Source organism: Saimiri boliviensis, chromosome 4 (assembly GCF_048565385.1).
Source record: "Saimiri boliviensis isolate mSaiBol1 chromosome 4, mSaiBol1.pri, whole genome shotgun sequence".
Taxonomy (NCBI): domain Eukaryota; kingdom Metazoa; phylum Chordata; class Mammalia; order Primates; family Cebidae; genus Saimiri; species Saimiri boliviensis.
This window is the reverse complement of record NC_133452.1, coordinates 61150122-61166406: the sequence shown is the minus strand read 5'-3', so window position 1 is coordinate 61166406 and position 16285 is coordinate 61150122. Positions and strand designations below refer to the sequence as shown.

Here is a 16285-nt window from a genome sequence, read left to right as displayed (position 1 = left end):
TTACTTTATGTCTCATAACAATACTGCAAGGTAGATATTATTACTGCTTTCATTCCATTGATGGGGAAATTGAGGGTCAGGGAGGTTTAGTAACTTGGCCAAGGTCACACAGCTGGTGACTAACAGTTTAAGTCCAGCACTAATGCTCTTGTTTACCAGTGACAGCGATGCTATATATACATTTTCCTTGGTATATAAAGTCTTTGTATTATGTGTTTAAATATACAGCTCTAGAGCTGTGTGGGGTTTTGTTAGATTTTTTAGTGATGGAACCTAAAAATTATCCTTAAGCCTATTAAGCCTAGTACAATACTTGCTGATTTATTATAAAAGAATTTTTAAGGCACTTTATTCTTAGTGGCAGTATGTCTACAGTCACCACTTAACTTTAAAAATGGAATCGTATTAGTAGCCTTGATTTTTAGCTAGTTGTTATTGGCCTTTAGGTGATGTTAATTAATATATATATTTTACTAGGGAGATGAATGGGAATTTTTGCTGCTTAAAAACATGGATAGACTCCTTTTTGTGCTCTTGAATTTAAGGAATTTTAAAGCTTATGTTTTGATAAGCATTCAGATTACATTTGCAGAACGTGTTCTTCATTGGCTTGGTCTCCTTACTAAGTGTAGTTCTAGTATTTCAGTTTTTTTTTTAACTTTTATTTTAGGTTCAGGGGTATGTGTGCAGGTTTGTTATGTAGGTAAACATGTGTCATGAGGGTTTGCTGTACTGATTATTTCATCACTCAGGTACTAAGCCTAGTACCCAATAGTTCTTTTTTCTGCTCTTCCCTCTCCTTCCACCTTCTACCCTCAAGTATTTCAGTTTCACCTGAGGTGTTAGATACACAGTTCTTATCTTGGTTGAAAAATGTGTTTGAATAGGTTTTTTTCAAAAGTATGTTTTGGTTAGTGAAATAAATAATAGCTTGTCTTCAGAGTTTTCCTTAGACCCTTTATTATGTCCTCTTGGAGTATTTATGTTACATGTTAAACTGTTTATGATTCTGAAGATATCAGAATAGTGGGAAAAACTGATTTTTTAAAATGTATTTCTTCATATCTCTTCTGAGAGGGACACTGAATGGATATTTTACTCATATGGGACCAGAAAAAAAAATAATTCTGATGAGCAGAAGATCATGCAAAATTCTCCTCTATAAGCTATCAATATCATTAAAAAAATAGTTTTAACCACTTTTATGAAGCAGGAAGAAAGCTATTAAAAACTGCTAATAAAAAATAGGTGCTTATTTTTGTGCTAATCCTAATTACTGATAATGCATGCTTATGTTTGTCACTCATTATATGGCACTGTACCAATCAGTGGATGACTGAGACTCAAGCACTCACACATGTAAATTAACCATTAGATTTTTTTTTTCTTTTTTACTTAAGTGAATCATAATGGAAAGCAACTCTAGGTTATAAAAAAAATCTTTTCTCTTTAATGCTAATGAAATGTCTCCACTCTCTGTATTAGCAGACTACCCTTATTGGTAATCTGTAGCCTTCTCTTTTGTTCGTGGTGGTAATGAAATGCTGGGTGCTGAAAAAGCCAGCTCTCCAAGAATGTGTGGCCAATTGTCTTCTGTTCACTTATACTGTAAAATTACTGTTCCCCGGCAAGGCCGAACAAGTGCAAGGACAAGATCAAAAGAGTATACGTTGGCACCCGGCTACACCAAGTGACTCCTGCTTTATTAATTAGTCATAGCTTTTCCAAGCTCATTTACTCTGATAGGGCAAAAGCATTCTGAAATATAAAAACAGAAATTGTAACTCAACCACAAGCCTTTACTGTTTGCTTTCTTCAACTTTCAGTTTAAACCTTTACATTGTGTTATAAGCTAAATGTCCCTTCACTTTTCTAAACCTAAGGGCACAAAAGCTTTTTTACATTTTTTTCAGAGACATTAATGATATAGTCAAATGACCATTTTTATTCTCTAAAATCAGGAAACCTTTCATTGATATCACTCTTTTAAAAAGTCAGTGTATTGGCAATGTAATTTAAAAGTGCAGTTGCTATTAAAATGTGCAAGCTCGTTCTGTCCTCTCATCAGAAATGCCAATGGTGTTCAAGCATTTGAAAAGGACTTTCTCTGTCAGTGCTTTTGCGGAAGCCAAATTTGACAGTGATCCTAAACTCCAAATTAAATAATATCAGCACTACTTTCCTTTTCATTTATTCACTATTTTTGAAGTTCCAGAAGTCTTTTTAGTTTAAGGAATCTTTAACAGTTTTTTTAGTTAAGAACCTGAGACAGAAAAAAAAAATCTGTAAATCCCTATTTCATGGTTTTGTTTTATTTTGTTTAGGTGGGAAAGAAATAATTAAACCTTTAATTAAGATATTCGTTGTAAAGAGAAAAGTGATTTAGACCTTTACAACCCAGGTTATTGTTAATTGTGCTATAACCATTCAGTTTGTAACTTTTAGTATTTTGATTTAATTGAAAGAATTCACCAATTTCTATGTCCTCTAATGGGGTTTAAAAATAACAGTGTACTCTATCCTTGTGGATATATGTAAAGCAAGTTATCCTGAGATTATTTGAAATGTGCTATCAAAGAAAGATCAAAATATTTTTACACTAGAAGTATTAAAGCCCATGTTATTAATACTTAGGGAAAGTTGCAATGATTGATGTCAGTCTTCATTACACATTTATTTTTGGTGTCAGCTTCCTTCCCTCCTTAATTGTTGCCTTTCTTTGTGAATTTTAAAAGCCTTTAGAAAAAGTTACATCATAAAGCTTACTTTGTAACTTGAATTTAAAAAATAATTTTAGGGAAGATCAATAGTTGTATTTCTCTGTAACGTAACTTGGACGGAATAGTTTTATCTGTATTATGCATTTCTAGTATTGTCACAAATTTTTTTTTTAAGGGACTATATTAGCCATTCTTGAAAGATTTTTTTTTTTTTTTTTTTTTTTTTGGTAGAAGGAATATTTGTGTTTGTGAAGGTTAGCAGAGGCTGGCTGTGCTGGAAGTGACTGCAGTGCCTTTTGATTATTCATGGACAGTAATAGAAGGCACTTAAAAAGAACAATGAAATTGCTTATTTTTGTGATGGGCCATCTGTTGAATTGTTTTGTGCAACAATTGCACAATAGTATCTATGTCATATCATTCTATTTTCAACAGCAGCTGATTATGTCTCACTGGCTACTTGTCCTTATTTCTAAAGGCCCATGACCATTTAAAGTCACCTTTCCAGGGACCTTTGCCAGAAAGGTATTAGAAATCTCAAACAGCCTGTGTATTTTATTATTACTATTTTTTCATCTCTCTTTTTTGGGTGGGGGGTGGTGGGAAATGGGTAGGAAGAGGAGGAGGGTATTGGTCATGTTAGTTCTAATTAATTAGACTTCCTAAATGTTTAGGATAATTATCTATGCTTTCCACCTGTATTTCTATAAAAGAAGTTATCATAGAACCATTTGGTAATTTGTGTAGAAATGATAGGCTTGCAAAAAAGAAGAGTCAAGTTTAAAGGACTGCTATACAGTGTTTCATGCTTTTAATTATCTACTCTTTTCTTCATGATGGTAATTAGAATTTTTCCCTTGGAATTTACTTCCATCTTAAAAAAAAAAAAGATGCTCCATTAGCAAATTTGTTAGAGCAGAAGTGAAATTAAAATAAAACAAATGTGTTGTTGTCAATAGGTCACTGACATTGCTGATGCCATGATTCTGAAACAGCTTTTTGAAAATCTGTTCAAAAACGGGGTCGTCGTTGTGGCAACATCCAACAGGCCACCGGAAGGTAAAAACAAACATTGTGCTAGTCTCATCCAATTAGGTGGAAACTAAGAAGCTTTTAAAAATCCGTAATTTTTACTAAGTTTATTGTGTTCATAAATCTGATGATTTTGCTTATTATTAATTTTATAATTGGCTTAATCTGAAAAATCAGTTGGCGTTTCTATTTGAAAAGTTTTATATTCTTATCAAGCTAAAGCTAGTTGATTCCCATGTTTGGTATACTTGCTTTTTTTTGTTTCTTTCCCCTAAATATTAGATATGTCATATTTGCTTATCAAAAAATGCAGGTCTTTTGGACTGCTTTTTATGGGCCATAAGCAAAACTCAACCAAATGAAAGATGAAAGTCATAATTAAATTTTAGAAAAAGACTGAAAACTTGCTTGCATGAATAGTTTCTAATACTTCACTTAAATTATAATGTCTAAAAAAGCACTTGTGGCTTATTAGAAAAGTACTTAAAATTAAAATACAAGTAATATTTAGATTAAAAACAACAAGTTTAAAATCTTGCATCTTTCAGCCCATCATGTACTTAGTTAAAGGTCTAAGGATCCAAAAATATTTCCTGAAAGACTTAATGGGAACATCTTTTTGCCTGGAGTGCTGTTTCTACAGGTATCTACATGGCTAAGCCCTTACCTCCTTTGTCTTTGCTCAAAAGTTACATTGCCAGTGAAGCCTAGACTTCTTTCCCTGTTTGAACCTACAACACACCCCTTTTTTCTTGCTACTGTTTCCATTTACCCTGCTCTCTCTTTTACCTATAGCACTATGGACCTACCATATAATTTACTTATTTATTATATTTATGGTTTCTTGTCTGTTGCCTTCCAGGATACAAAAGCTTCATGAGGGCAATGATTTTTATCTCTTCTGTTCTCAAATTTATTCTCAGCACCTATAACTGTCTTGCACATAGATGGTTCTCAGTAAATAGTCTTAGAATGAACATTGGAAGATTGCATGTTTTAAAAAGATCTCTCTGGCTTCAGTGTTGAGAATAGAATGTGAGTATGGGGTTTCAGAGTAAGGAGACCATTTAGGAGACTAAGCTGTAAAGTGGTGAGAAGTGGGCAGGTTCTGGATATACTTTGTAGACAGAGTCAGCAGGATTTACTGGTGGAATGGATTAGGATGTGAAAAAAAAGAGAGAGATCAAGAGTGACTCAAAGGTTTTGACCTGAACAATTGGAAGGATGAAGTTGCTGTTGACTGAGATGGGGAAGACTATGGAAAAAGCAGATTTGGGTAGGAGGGTGGAGGTAGGGGTTTCTGTGATGACCAGGGGGATGCATATAAGAGTTTGGACTTCATTGGAAAGGTTTGGTCTGGAGAGATGCATTTGGCAGTCATCAGTCCTAAAGGAGGCAGGAAAAAAAGAGCAGCTGGTGAGGTAGGAGGAGAACCAGGAGAGTGTCAAGTGAGGAAAAGAAAAGTAGTACAAAAAAGGATTGATGATTACTTCTGTTAAATGCTGCTACAAGCTGAAAATGAGGTTGAGAATTAACCATTGCAATTAGTAACATGGAATTCATTAGTAAGTCTGTAATGTGATAGCGGGAACTTTTTTTTAAAAAGTAAGCTATGCCACATTGGTGGTGTATATTGAATTTAAAATTACTAACAGATCTTATTATGTAGCCTGCTGTGAAACTAGGTCTCTCTCATTCCATGTTTGTGTATGTGGATTTGTGTTTGTGTTTGTGGATTTCTTTTTCTCCCTATTACATTTCAGCTTATTAGTCTACGTTGTTCCATTTTATTGATTTTTATTAAAGTATTTTTAATTTTAATTTTTGTTTTGCCGGGCGCGGTGGCTCAAGCCTGTAATCTCAGCACTTTGGGAGGCCGAGGCGGGTGGATCACGAGGTCAGGAGATCGAGACCATCCTGGTCAACATGGTGAAACCCCGTCTCTACTAAAAATACAAAAAATTAGCCGGGCATGGTGGCGCTTGCCTGTAATCCCAGCTACTCAGGAGGCTGAGGCGGGAGAATTGCCTGAACCCAGGAGGCGGAGGTTGCGGTGAGCTGAGATCGCGCCATTGCACTACAGCCTGGGTAACAAGAGCGAAACTCCGTCTCAAAAAAAAAAAAAAATTTTTGTTTTTATTTATTTATTTTTGTTTTGCAAATGGAGTATGTTTGAAGTATTTTTGAAGTAAGATTCTAACATAATTTTTTTGGCTATCCCTACTATGACATTTATCCATTTGGTAATCATGTTTCTGTATCTTCAGCCCTTCCTTAATTAAAATGTGTAAATCAGATAGAACTGAATTAAGTTACCTGTAGCAATCCACTGGAGGCCTTATCTTAGGGAGACATCATTAACAAATCAACACATTTTGGATCCAGTTATTCAAACAATTATAGTTATACCTCATCCATTACACTACAAAAGAATTATGAGTAATTTTGCAGATGTACTTATTAAAATCCATATAATGTTATACACAGCATTCTTGTGATTTACTAATGTTAGCAACCCTATGGGATGCTAAGGGAGCCAAGGGAGTGAGCTTTTTAATATTAGATCATCTATCTAGTTGGAAGTGAGGCTTCTCTACTATATATCGCTGATGTGTTGATTTGACAGTGGCATCAGTATTACCTTTAGACATTCAGTGATGAGCTATGCTCATAAATAGCAAAGAGCTAGAAAAATTTTGGAAGCCCCTTAGCAAAGACTGCTGAAAGGATAATTAGACTGCTTAGACTACAGCAATGTGGTTAACTAACTGAGGAAGGACAGATACAAAGAGGGGTTAAGGAATATTTTGCAGCTCTTAGCTTTTTAGGAGTAAACAAAGCTACTCATCCATTAGGGTAGCCTGCAGAAATCTGAGCTGGAGCCACCCTTCTGGAGAAGACTGAAAGTTCAAGATGCAGAATTGCAAAAATTGGCCAAACCTAGAGAACGCCTTTTCTAAATATAAACTGTTGAAGGGATGGGATGCTTGTCATATACCAGGTTTTTTAGCCACAGCAGACAATCATCATAAATAACGTAATACTTTTATGTAACAAAGATGACGTGTGTGTGTGTGTGTGTGTGTGTGTGTGTGTGTGTGTGTGTGTGTAATTTGATTTGTGGGGGAAAAAACTCAGAGAGCCTAAGCATATCAGGAACAAGTAAAACTGTAAGACAAAGAATGGAGCAGTGAGTGCCAAGGTCCGGGGTGAGGAGGTGTTTGACTACCAAGGGGCAGCCTCAGGATGCAACTGCTGTATCCTGATTGTAGTGGTGGTTATATGTGCTAAAAATTCATAGAACTGTAGGCTAAAAAAAGTTACATTCTTGTATGTAAATTAAAAACAAATCGCATGGTTAGTGAATGACAAAACAAGGACTAGAACTTAGGTTTTGTAACTTTTTTTTTTTTTGAGACAGTCTCACTCTGTTGCTCAGGCTGGAGTGCAGTGGTGTGATCTCGGCTCACTGCAACCTCTGCCTCTCAGGTTCAAGAGATTCTCCTGCCTCAGCCTCCTGAGTACCTGGGACTACAGGTATGCACCACCACACCTGGCTAATTTTTGTATTTTTAGTAGAGAAGGGGTTTTGCCATGTTAGCCAGGCTGGTCTTGAACTCCTGCCTTAGTCTCCCAAAGTGCTGGGATTACAAGAGTGAACCACCACACCTGACCTGGTTTTATGACTCTTTTAGCACATTGTCTTCTATCTTTTCTCCTTGTGGTTATCACTGATCTCTGTGTACCCTGTCCCAGAGAAAGAATGTCCTTTTCTTAAAACAGCAACTCAAAGTACTATATTTAAAAACTGTGGAGAGGGGGAGAAGGAAAAAAAAGAAGAGTGCCCTCTTATTCAGCCATCAAAATGCATTCAACTATTTTTTAGGTCACTTTTGACCCAGGGCCTCAGATCAATCTATCTTTTTTCCTTTTTTTTTTTTTTTTGAGACAGAGTCTTACTCAGTCACCCAGGCTGGGGTGCAGTGGTGTGATCTCTGGTCACTGCAACCTCTCCCTCCTTGGTTCAAGCAATTCTTCTGCCTCAGTCTCCCCAGTAGCTGGGATCACAGGCACTCACCACCATACCTGGCTAATTTTTTATATTTTTAGTAGAGATGGTGTTTCACCATGTTGACCAGGCTGGTCTCAAACTCCTTACCTCAAGTGATGTGCCTGCCTCAGCCTCCCAAAGTGCTGGGATTACAGGCATGAGCTACCATGTCAAGCCCCAGATCTCTCTCTCTCTCTCTTTCTCTCTCTCTGTCTGTCTGTCTCTCTCTCTCTCTCCGTCTCTCTAATCTATCTATATTTTTAAATAGAATTTACTTCTCAGATTGCTACAAGAGCTGGCAGGGAGCTGAGGCAAAGCCAGGTGGCTGGAGAGAGAATGACCTATTTGAGGTAGTCAGTGTGGCTACAGTGGAGAGTGAGGGGGAGAAGGATACAGTAAGGTACAAGTTGAATCTGTAGAGGTGAGAGCTAGACCTTGTAGTAATAATAAGGATTTTGAATTTTATTCTAAGAGAAATGCTAATCTTAAGCAGGGACTGATGTGATCTGAGTTGGAATATCTTTCTGGCTGTAGTTTGGAGAACAGATTAGTAGATGGGATATAGTAATATACTGCATGCAGGAAGACATACTATGAAGCTGTTGTAGTCTGGACAAGAAATGATGATACCTTGTATAAGGCAGCAATTCTCAACGAGGGGTCTCTTTTGCTCACCAGGGAATATTTGGTAACATCTTAGACATTTTTCATTGCCTCACCTGGTGAGAGAGGGCTGTTACTGGTATCTAGTAGATAAAGGCCAGGAATATAGCCAAAGTATCCTGTAATGTAACCCCTGCAACAAAGAATTATCTTGCCAAAAATGTCAATAGTGCCTAGGTTAAGAAACCCTGGTACGAGGTGATGGCGATGGATGTGGAGAAAAGGATAGATTTGAGAGAGATTTAGAGCGTGAAGTGGACAGCACTTGGATATAGGTTGGATACTGAGGGAAAAGGAAAGGACATTTTCTTCTTCTTCTTTTTTTGAGACAGAGTCTTGCCCTGTTGCCCAGGCTGGAGTGCAGTGGTGCGATCTCGGCTCACTGCAACCTCTGACTCCCGGGTTCAAGCAGTTTTCCTGCCTCAGCCTCCTGAGTAGCTGGGATTACAGGTGCATGCCACCATGCCCGGATAATTTTTGTATTTTTAGCAGACATGGGGTTTTACCTTGTTGGTCATACTGGTCTCAAACTCCTGACCTCGTGATCTGCCCACCTCGGCCTCCCAAAGTGCTGGGATTACAGGTGTGAGCTGCTGCACCTGGCCAGAAAGGGCATTTTCTAACTTTCTGGCTTGTACAGCTGGGTGAATGCATGTCTGCTATTCAACAAAGACAGAAAACTAGAGGTTAGGAGTCTAGAAAATAATGCCTGATGGAAAAGATCACACATTTTTTTGTCTCTCTTTCTATTAATCCTTTAGCCCCTTTGTTTAATTCCTTTTGCTTCATTCATTTCATTCCCTCCATTTCTAGTTATAATGCTTCAATTTCCTGGGCGAGAATGCATGATTGTTGGTGATGGTGGGGTTACAGTCATAGCCTAATCAGTTAATAATGTATTGTTTGTAATAACTCAATTTGTTGTTGATTAATAAACAAATTGTTCATTTTAATATAAAATTGTGAGGAGTATTTCATCATTATTAATTTTAACAGAAAATAATTGATGGTCATGTAAAGCAGCGCCATGTTTAGGAACCTAAAAGAGTAAATAGCTGTGGAGTGGAGTGTCTCAGAAGGTCTTGTAGAAGAGAAGGGAAAGCCATACTTGAGGCGGGTAGAAGGAATAAGGTACCGAAGACTGCTGTTCTGCACTTCACTATTTTTTCTAGCCCTGACTTCCAGTTCATGCTTTGTTTGGGTCCAAGGCCTCACCCTCTGTACACTATGCAGCTGTTAAAACCCAGAATCAGTGTCAGCTTGTGATTACTACTTTATATTTTGTTTTGTTTTATTTTTGTTTTGTTTTGAGGCAGGGTCTTGCTCCGTCACCCAAGCTGGAGTGCAGTGGTGCGATACTACTACAAGACACTAGAAATATTGTTTAACGTAAACTAACCAGGCTGGGTGTGATGACTCACGCTTATAATCCCAGCCATTTGGGAGGCTTAGGCAGGAAAATTGCATGAGTGCAGGAGATCGAGACTAGCTTGGGCAACATCATGAGACCTTATCTCTACAAAAAATTTAAAATGAGTTGGGCACTGTGGTGAGTGGGACTGCTCACTGCATCCTCGACCTCCTGGGCCCACCTTAACTTTGTGAGTAGCTTGGACCACCAGGCCCAGATAATTTTTAAATTTTTTGTAGATCTCTGTGTTGTCCAGGCTGGTCTCAAACTTCTGGGCTCAAACTATTCTCCCACCTTAGCCTCCCAATGTGTTTGGATTATAGGCATGAGTCTCTGTGCCTGGCATGATTACTATTTTAGTTTTTAGTTTTTGGTCTCTAGGGATTTTCCTTTCTTGCAGTCTCAAAATGTTTATTTAATTAAATAAATTAAGTAATTTCTTTATTTGTTTTTAGAGACAGGATCTTTCTCTGACCCAGGCTGGAGTGCAGGGCTGTAGTTATAGCTTACTGTAACCTTGAATGCCCAGGCTCAAATGATCCTCCTGCCTTAGCCTCCTGAGTTTCTAGGACTACAGGCATGCACCACTGTCCCCAACTAATTTTTAATTTTTTTTTTTTTTTTTTTTTTGTAGAGTTAGGGTCTCGTTATGTTGCCAAGGCTAGTCTCGAACTCCTGGGCTCAAGCAGTTCTCCCTTCTAGGCCTCCCAAAAGGCTGGGATTATAAGCATGAGCCATCACACGCAGCCTTTAGTTTATTTTAAATAGCATTTCTAGTGTCTTGTAGTGGTACTATTATATGTGTATATATATTTCACTTTATATACATTCACTTATTTTTTCATTTATTTCAAATATATGATGACAAAGCTATAAAATTAACATCTGGTTATTTTCTTTATTTTTTAAATTTATTTTTATTTTTTGCTAGGAAAAGATTTTTATTTTTTTACTTACCAAATAATTTTATATTTTAGCTATGAAGGCAGTTACCAGAGCCAAACTTGTTCTTTTTTTTTTTTTTTTTTTGAGATGAAGTGTCGTTCTGCCACCCAGGCTGGAGTGTTGGAGTGCAGTGGTGTGATCTCAGCTCACCGCAATCTCTGCCTCCCAGGTTCAAGCGAATCTCCTACCTCAGCCTCCCAAGTAGCTGTAACTACAGGCTTGCGCCACCATGCCTGGCTAATTTTTGTATTTTTAATAGAGATAAGGTTTCACCTGTTAACCAGGCTGGTCTCAAACTCCTGATCTCGTGATCCACCCACCTCAGCCTCCCAAAGTGCTGCGATTACAGGCGTGAGCCACTGAGCCCGGCCCAAACTTGTTCTTAACAAGTGGAATTGTTATGTGCATTAAGTCTCTTACACCTTTCTGGGCCTATTCACTTGCAGAGAGGAGTAGAAACTGCAACCATGTTCTTCATCTCATGCATTCAAATGATCCCATCACCTAGGTACCGAGCATAGTACCCAACAGTTAGTTTTTCCACCCTTACCCTCTTCTAGACCCACTCTAGTAGTCCCCAGTGTCTACCGTTCCCATCTTTATGTCCATGAGTACCCGATATCTAGCTCCCACTTGTAAGTGAGAACATGTGGTATATAGTTTTCTGTTCCTGCATTAATTCCCTTAGGCTAATGGCCTCCAGCTGCATCCATGTTGCTGCAGAAGACACGATTTCATTCTTTTTATGGCTGTGTAGTACTCCTTAGTGTGTATGTACCACATTTTCCTCCTCAAGTCTGTCATTGATGGGCACCTGGGTTGATGCTATGACTTTGCTATTGTGGATAGTGCTGTGGTGAATGTGCAAATGCATGTCTTTGGGTAGAATGATTTGTTTTCTTTTGGATATACCCCCAGTAATGGTATTGCTGGGTAAAATTGTAGTTCTGGTTTTTTTGTTTTTCGTTTTGTTTTTTTGAGATGGAGCCTAGCTCTGTTACCCAGGCTGGAGTACAGTGGCATGATCTCGGCTTTGCCTCTCGGGTTCAAGTGATTCTCCTGCCTCAGCCTCCCAAGTAGCTGGGACTACAGGCATGTGCCACCATGCCCAGCTAATTTTTGTATTTTTAGTTGAGATGGAGTTTTACCATACTGGCCAGGCTGGTCTCAAACTCCTGACCTCAAGTGATCCACTTGCCTCAGCCTCCCAAAGTGGTGGGATTACAGGCGTAAGCCACTGCGCCTGGCCGGTAGTTCTGTTTTAAGTTCTTTGAGAAGTCTCCAAATTGCTTTCCACAGTGGCTGAACTAATTTACATTCCCACCAATGGTGTATAAGCATTCCCTTTTCTGCAAAGCCTCACTAGCATCTGTAATTTTTCTCTTTTTAATGCTAGCCATTCTGACTGGTGTGAAATGATACCTAATTGTGGTTTTGATTTCTGTTTCTCTTGTGATTAGTGATGTTGGTTTTTTTACATATATGTTTGTTGGCCAGTGTGTGTCTTCTTTGAGAAGTGTTTGCTCATGTCTTTTGCCTGTGTTTTAATTTTTTTTTTTTTTTTGGCTCATTCAGTTGTTTAATTACCTTATAGATTCTGGATATTAGACCTTTGTCAGATGCATAGCTTGCAAATATTTTCTCTTACTCTGTAGGTTGTCTGCTTACTCTGTTGTTAGTTGCTTTTACTGTGCAGAAGTTCTTTAATTAGGCCCTACTTACAAATTTTTGTTTTTGTTGCAATTGTTTTTGAGGACTTAGTCATAAATTATTTCCCTAGACTGATATTCAGAATGGTGTTTCCTAGATTTTGATCTAGGATTTTTTCTTTTTTTTTTTTTGAGATGGAGTCTCGCTTTTTCGGGCAGGCGGGAGTATAGTGGTGGGATCTAGGCTCACTGCAACCTCTACCTCCCAGGTTCAAGTGATTCTCCTGCCTCAGCCTTCCAAGTAGCTAGAACTACAGGCATGTACCTCTGCACCTGGCTAATTTTTGTAGTTTTAGTAGAGATGGGGTTTCATCATGTTGGTCAGTTGACCTCGATCTCCTCACCTCGTGATCCACATGCCTTGGCCTCCCAAAGTGCTGGGATTACAGGCATGAGCCACTACATCCAGCCTCTTCTAGAATTCTTATAGTTTGAGGTCTTACATTTAAATCTTTTTTTCATCTTGAGTTAATTTTTGCATATAGTGAAAGGTAGGGGTCCAATTTCATGCTTCCGCATATGGCTAGCCAGCTGTCACAGCATTGTTTATTGAATAGGGACTCCTTTCCCCATTGCTTATTTTTGTCAACTTTGTTGAATATCAAATGTCTGTAGGTGTACAGCTTTATTTCTGTGTTCCTTATTTGGTTTCATTGGTCTGTATGTCTGTTTTTGTGCCAGTACCATGCTGGTTTAGTTACCATAGACTTACAGTATAGTTTGAAGTTGGTTAATGTGATGCTTTTGGCCTTTGTTCCTTTTATTTAGGGTTGCTTTGGTTATTCTGGCTCCTTTTCAGTTCCATATGAATTTTGGAATAGTTTTTTCCAATTCTGTGAAAAATGACATTGGTAGTTTGATAGGAATAGCATTGAATTCATAGATTGCTTTGGACAGTATGGCCATTTTAATGACATAGATTCTTCCAATTCATGAGCCTGGAATATTTTTCCATTTGTTCATGTCATATACATCTTTTAGCAGTGTTTTGTAGTTCTCCTTACAGAGATCTTTCACCTCCTTGGTTAGATGTATTTGTAGGCATTTTTTTGTGTGTGTATGGCTATTACAAATGGGATTGCATCCTTGATTTGGCTCTCAGTTTGAATGTTATTGGTGTATAGGAATGCTACTGATTTTTATATATTAACTTTGGTATCCTGAAACTTTCCTGAAGTCATTTATCAGTTCTAGGAGACTTTTGATGGAGTCTTTAGAGTTTTTAAAGAATAGAATCATATTGTCTGTAAAGAAGGGTAGTTTGATTTCTCCTTTTCCATTTTGAATCCCTTTTATTTCTTCCTCTTGTCTGATTGTTGTGGCTAGCACTTCCAGTACATGAATAGGAGTGGTGAGAGTGGGCATCCTTGTTTTATTCCAGTTCTCAAAAGGAATGTTTCCAGTTTTTGCCCATTTAGTGTGATGTTGGCTGTGGGTTTGTCATAGATGACTCTTATTATTTTTTAGGTGTGTTCCTGCAATGTCTAGTTTCTTGAGGGTTTTTATCATGAAAGGTTGCTGGATTTTATTGAAAGCTTTTTCTGCATCTCTTGAGATGATTCTGTGGGTTTTGTTTTTAATTCTGTTTATGTGGTGAATCACATTTATTTATTTATTTATTTATTGAGATGGAGTTTTGTTCCTGTTGCCCAGGCTGGAGTACAATGACATGACTTCAACTCACTGCAACCTCCACCTCCTGAGTTCAAGCAATGGTGACTCATATTTGTTGATTTGTGTATGTTGAACTAACCTTGCATCCCAGGACTGAGGCCTACTTGACTATGGTGAATTAACATTTTGATGCATTGTTGAATTCAGTTTTCTAGTATTTTTTGAGGATTTTTGTATCTATGTCCATCAGGGATATCAGCCTTTTCATTGTTTCTTTGCCGGGTTTTGTTATTAGGGTGATACTGGCTTTTTAAAATTAGTTAGGGAGGAGTCTCTTCTGAGTTTTTTTGAAATAGTTTCAGTAGAATTGGTACCAGTTCTTCTTCATATGACTGGTAGAATTGGGCTGTGAATCCATCTCTGATCTAGGGCTTTTTTGGATTGGTGGGTTTTTAATTATTGATTCAATTTTGGAACATGATATTGGTCTGTTTGGTGTTTCGATTTATTTCTGATTCAATCTTGGGAGATTATGTGTTTCCAGGAATTAATCCATTTCCTCTAGATTTTCTGGTTTGTGTGTATAGAGTTGTTCATATTAGTCTATGAGGATCTTTTGTATTTCTGTGGGATTGGTTGGAATGTTACCTTTGTCATTTCTGATTGTGCTTATTTGGATTGTCTCTCTCTCTCTCTTTTTGTTAATCTAGCTAGTAGTCTATAGATATTGTTTATCCTTTCAAAGAACCAACTTTTGATTTTGTTGATTTTTTGTGTGGAGTTTTGACAAAAGTCTCAATTTTGTTCAGTTATGCTCTGATTTTAGTTATTTCTTTTCTTCTGCTAGCTTTGAGGTTAGTTTGTTCTTGTTTTTCTGGTTCTTCTAGGTGTGATGTTAGATTGTTAGTTTGAAATCTTTCTTTTTAAGGTAGACATTTAGTACTGTAAACTTTTTTCTTAACACTGCTTTTGCTGTATCCTGGAGATTTTGGGATATTGTGTCTTTGTTTTTATTTATTTTGAAGAATCTTTTGATGTCTGCCTTGATTTTGTTGTTTACCCCAAGTCATTCAGGATTAAGTTGTTTAATTTCCATGTAATTGTGTGGTATTGAGATATCTTCTTGGTATTGATTTCTGTTTTTATTCTATGGTCCAAGAGTATAGTTGATATAATTTTTATTTTTAAAAAATTTATCAAGACTTGCTTTATGATTGAGCATGTGGTCAATCTTAGAGTATGTTCTGTGTGCAGATTAGAAGAATGTATATTCTGTGATTGATGTGTAGTGTATTCTATATATATCTATTAGTTCAATTGGTCAATTGTTGAGTTTAAGTCCAGAATTTCTTTGTTAATTTTCTGCCTTGATGATCTAATCCTGTCAGTGGGATGTTGAAGTCCCCTACTATTATTGTGTGGCTATCTAAGTTTTTTTGTAAGTGTAAAAGTACTTGTTTTATGAGTCTGGATGCTCCAGTGTTGGATACATATGTATATTTTGGATAGTTAAATCTTATTGAATATAACCCTTTGTCATTATGTAATTACCTTCTTTGTATGTTTTTACTGTTGTTGGTTTAAAGTCTATTTAATCTGATATAAGAATAGCCTTTTTTTTTTTTCTTCTTTTTGCATGGTAGATCTTTCTCCACCCCTTTACTTGGAGCCTATGGGTGTCATTACATGTGAGATGGGCCTCTTGAAGGCAAGAGATGGATGGGTCTTGTTTCTTTATCCAGCTTGCCACTCTGTCTTGTAAGTGAGGCATTTAGACCATTTACATTCAAGGTTAATATTGATATGTGAAGTTTTGATCCTATTGTGAAGTTGTTGGCTGTTTGCTTTGTAGTTTCTGTTTTTTTTTTTTTTTTTCTTCTTTCTTTCTTTTTTTTTTTAAGACGGGGTTTCACCATGTTGTTCAGGCTAGTCTGGAACTCCTGACCTCAGGTGATCCGTCCACCTTGGCCGCCAAAGTGCTTGGATTACAGGCATCATCCACCATGCCCGGCCTGTAGTTTCTATTGTTTTTTTCTCTATAGGGTCTGTGGACTATGTGAATAACTGTGTTTTTATGGTAGCAGGTATTATTCTTTTGTTTCCATGTTTAGGACTCCCTTATTGTAAGGCTGCTCTAGTG

At 37.4% G+C, this 16285-nt stretch overlaps 1 protein-coding gene across 6 annotated transcripts in view; it reads left to right on the top strand.

Annotated features, from left to right (window-relative positions):
- Positions 1 to 16285, top strand: part of AFG1L (AFG1 like ATPase) — a 263443-nt gene that overhangs the window by 109412 nt on the left and 137746 nt on the right. For all 6 annotated transcript variants that reach the window (XM_074397640.1, XM_074397639.1, XM_074397636.1 and 3 more), the window contains exon 6: positions 3680 to 3779. In XM_074397640.1, the coding sequence (XP_074253741.1) occupies positions 3680 to 3779 (100 nt within the window). The remainder of the gene's footprint in view (positions 1 to 3679; positions 3780 to 16285) is intronic.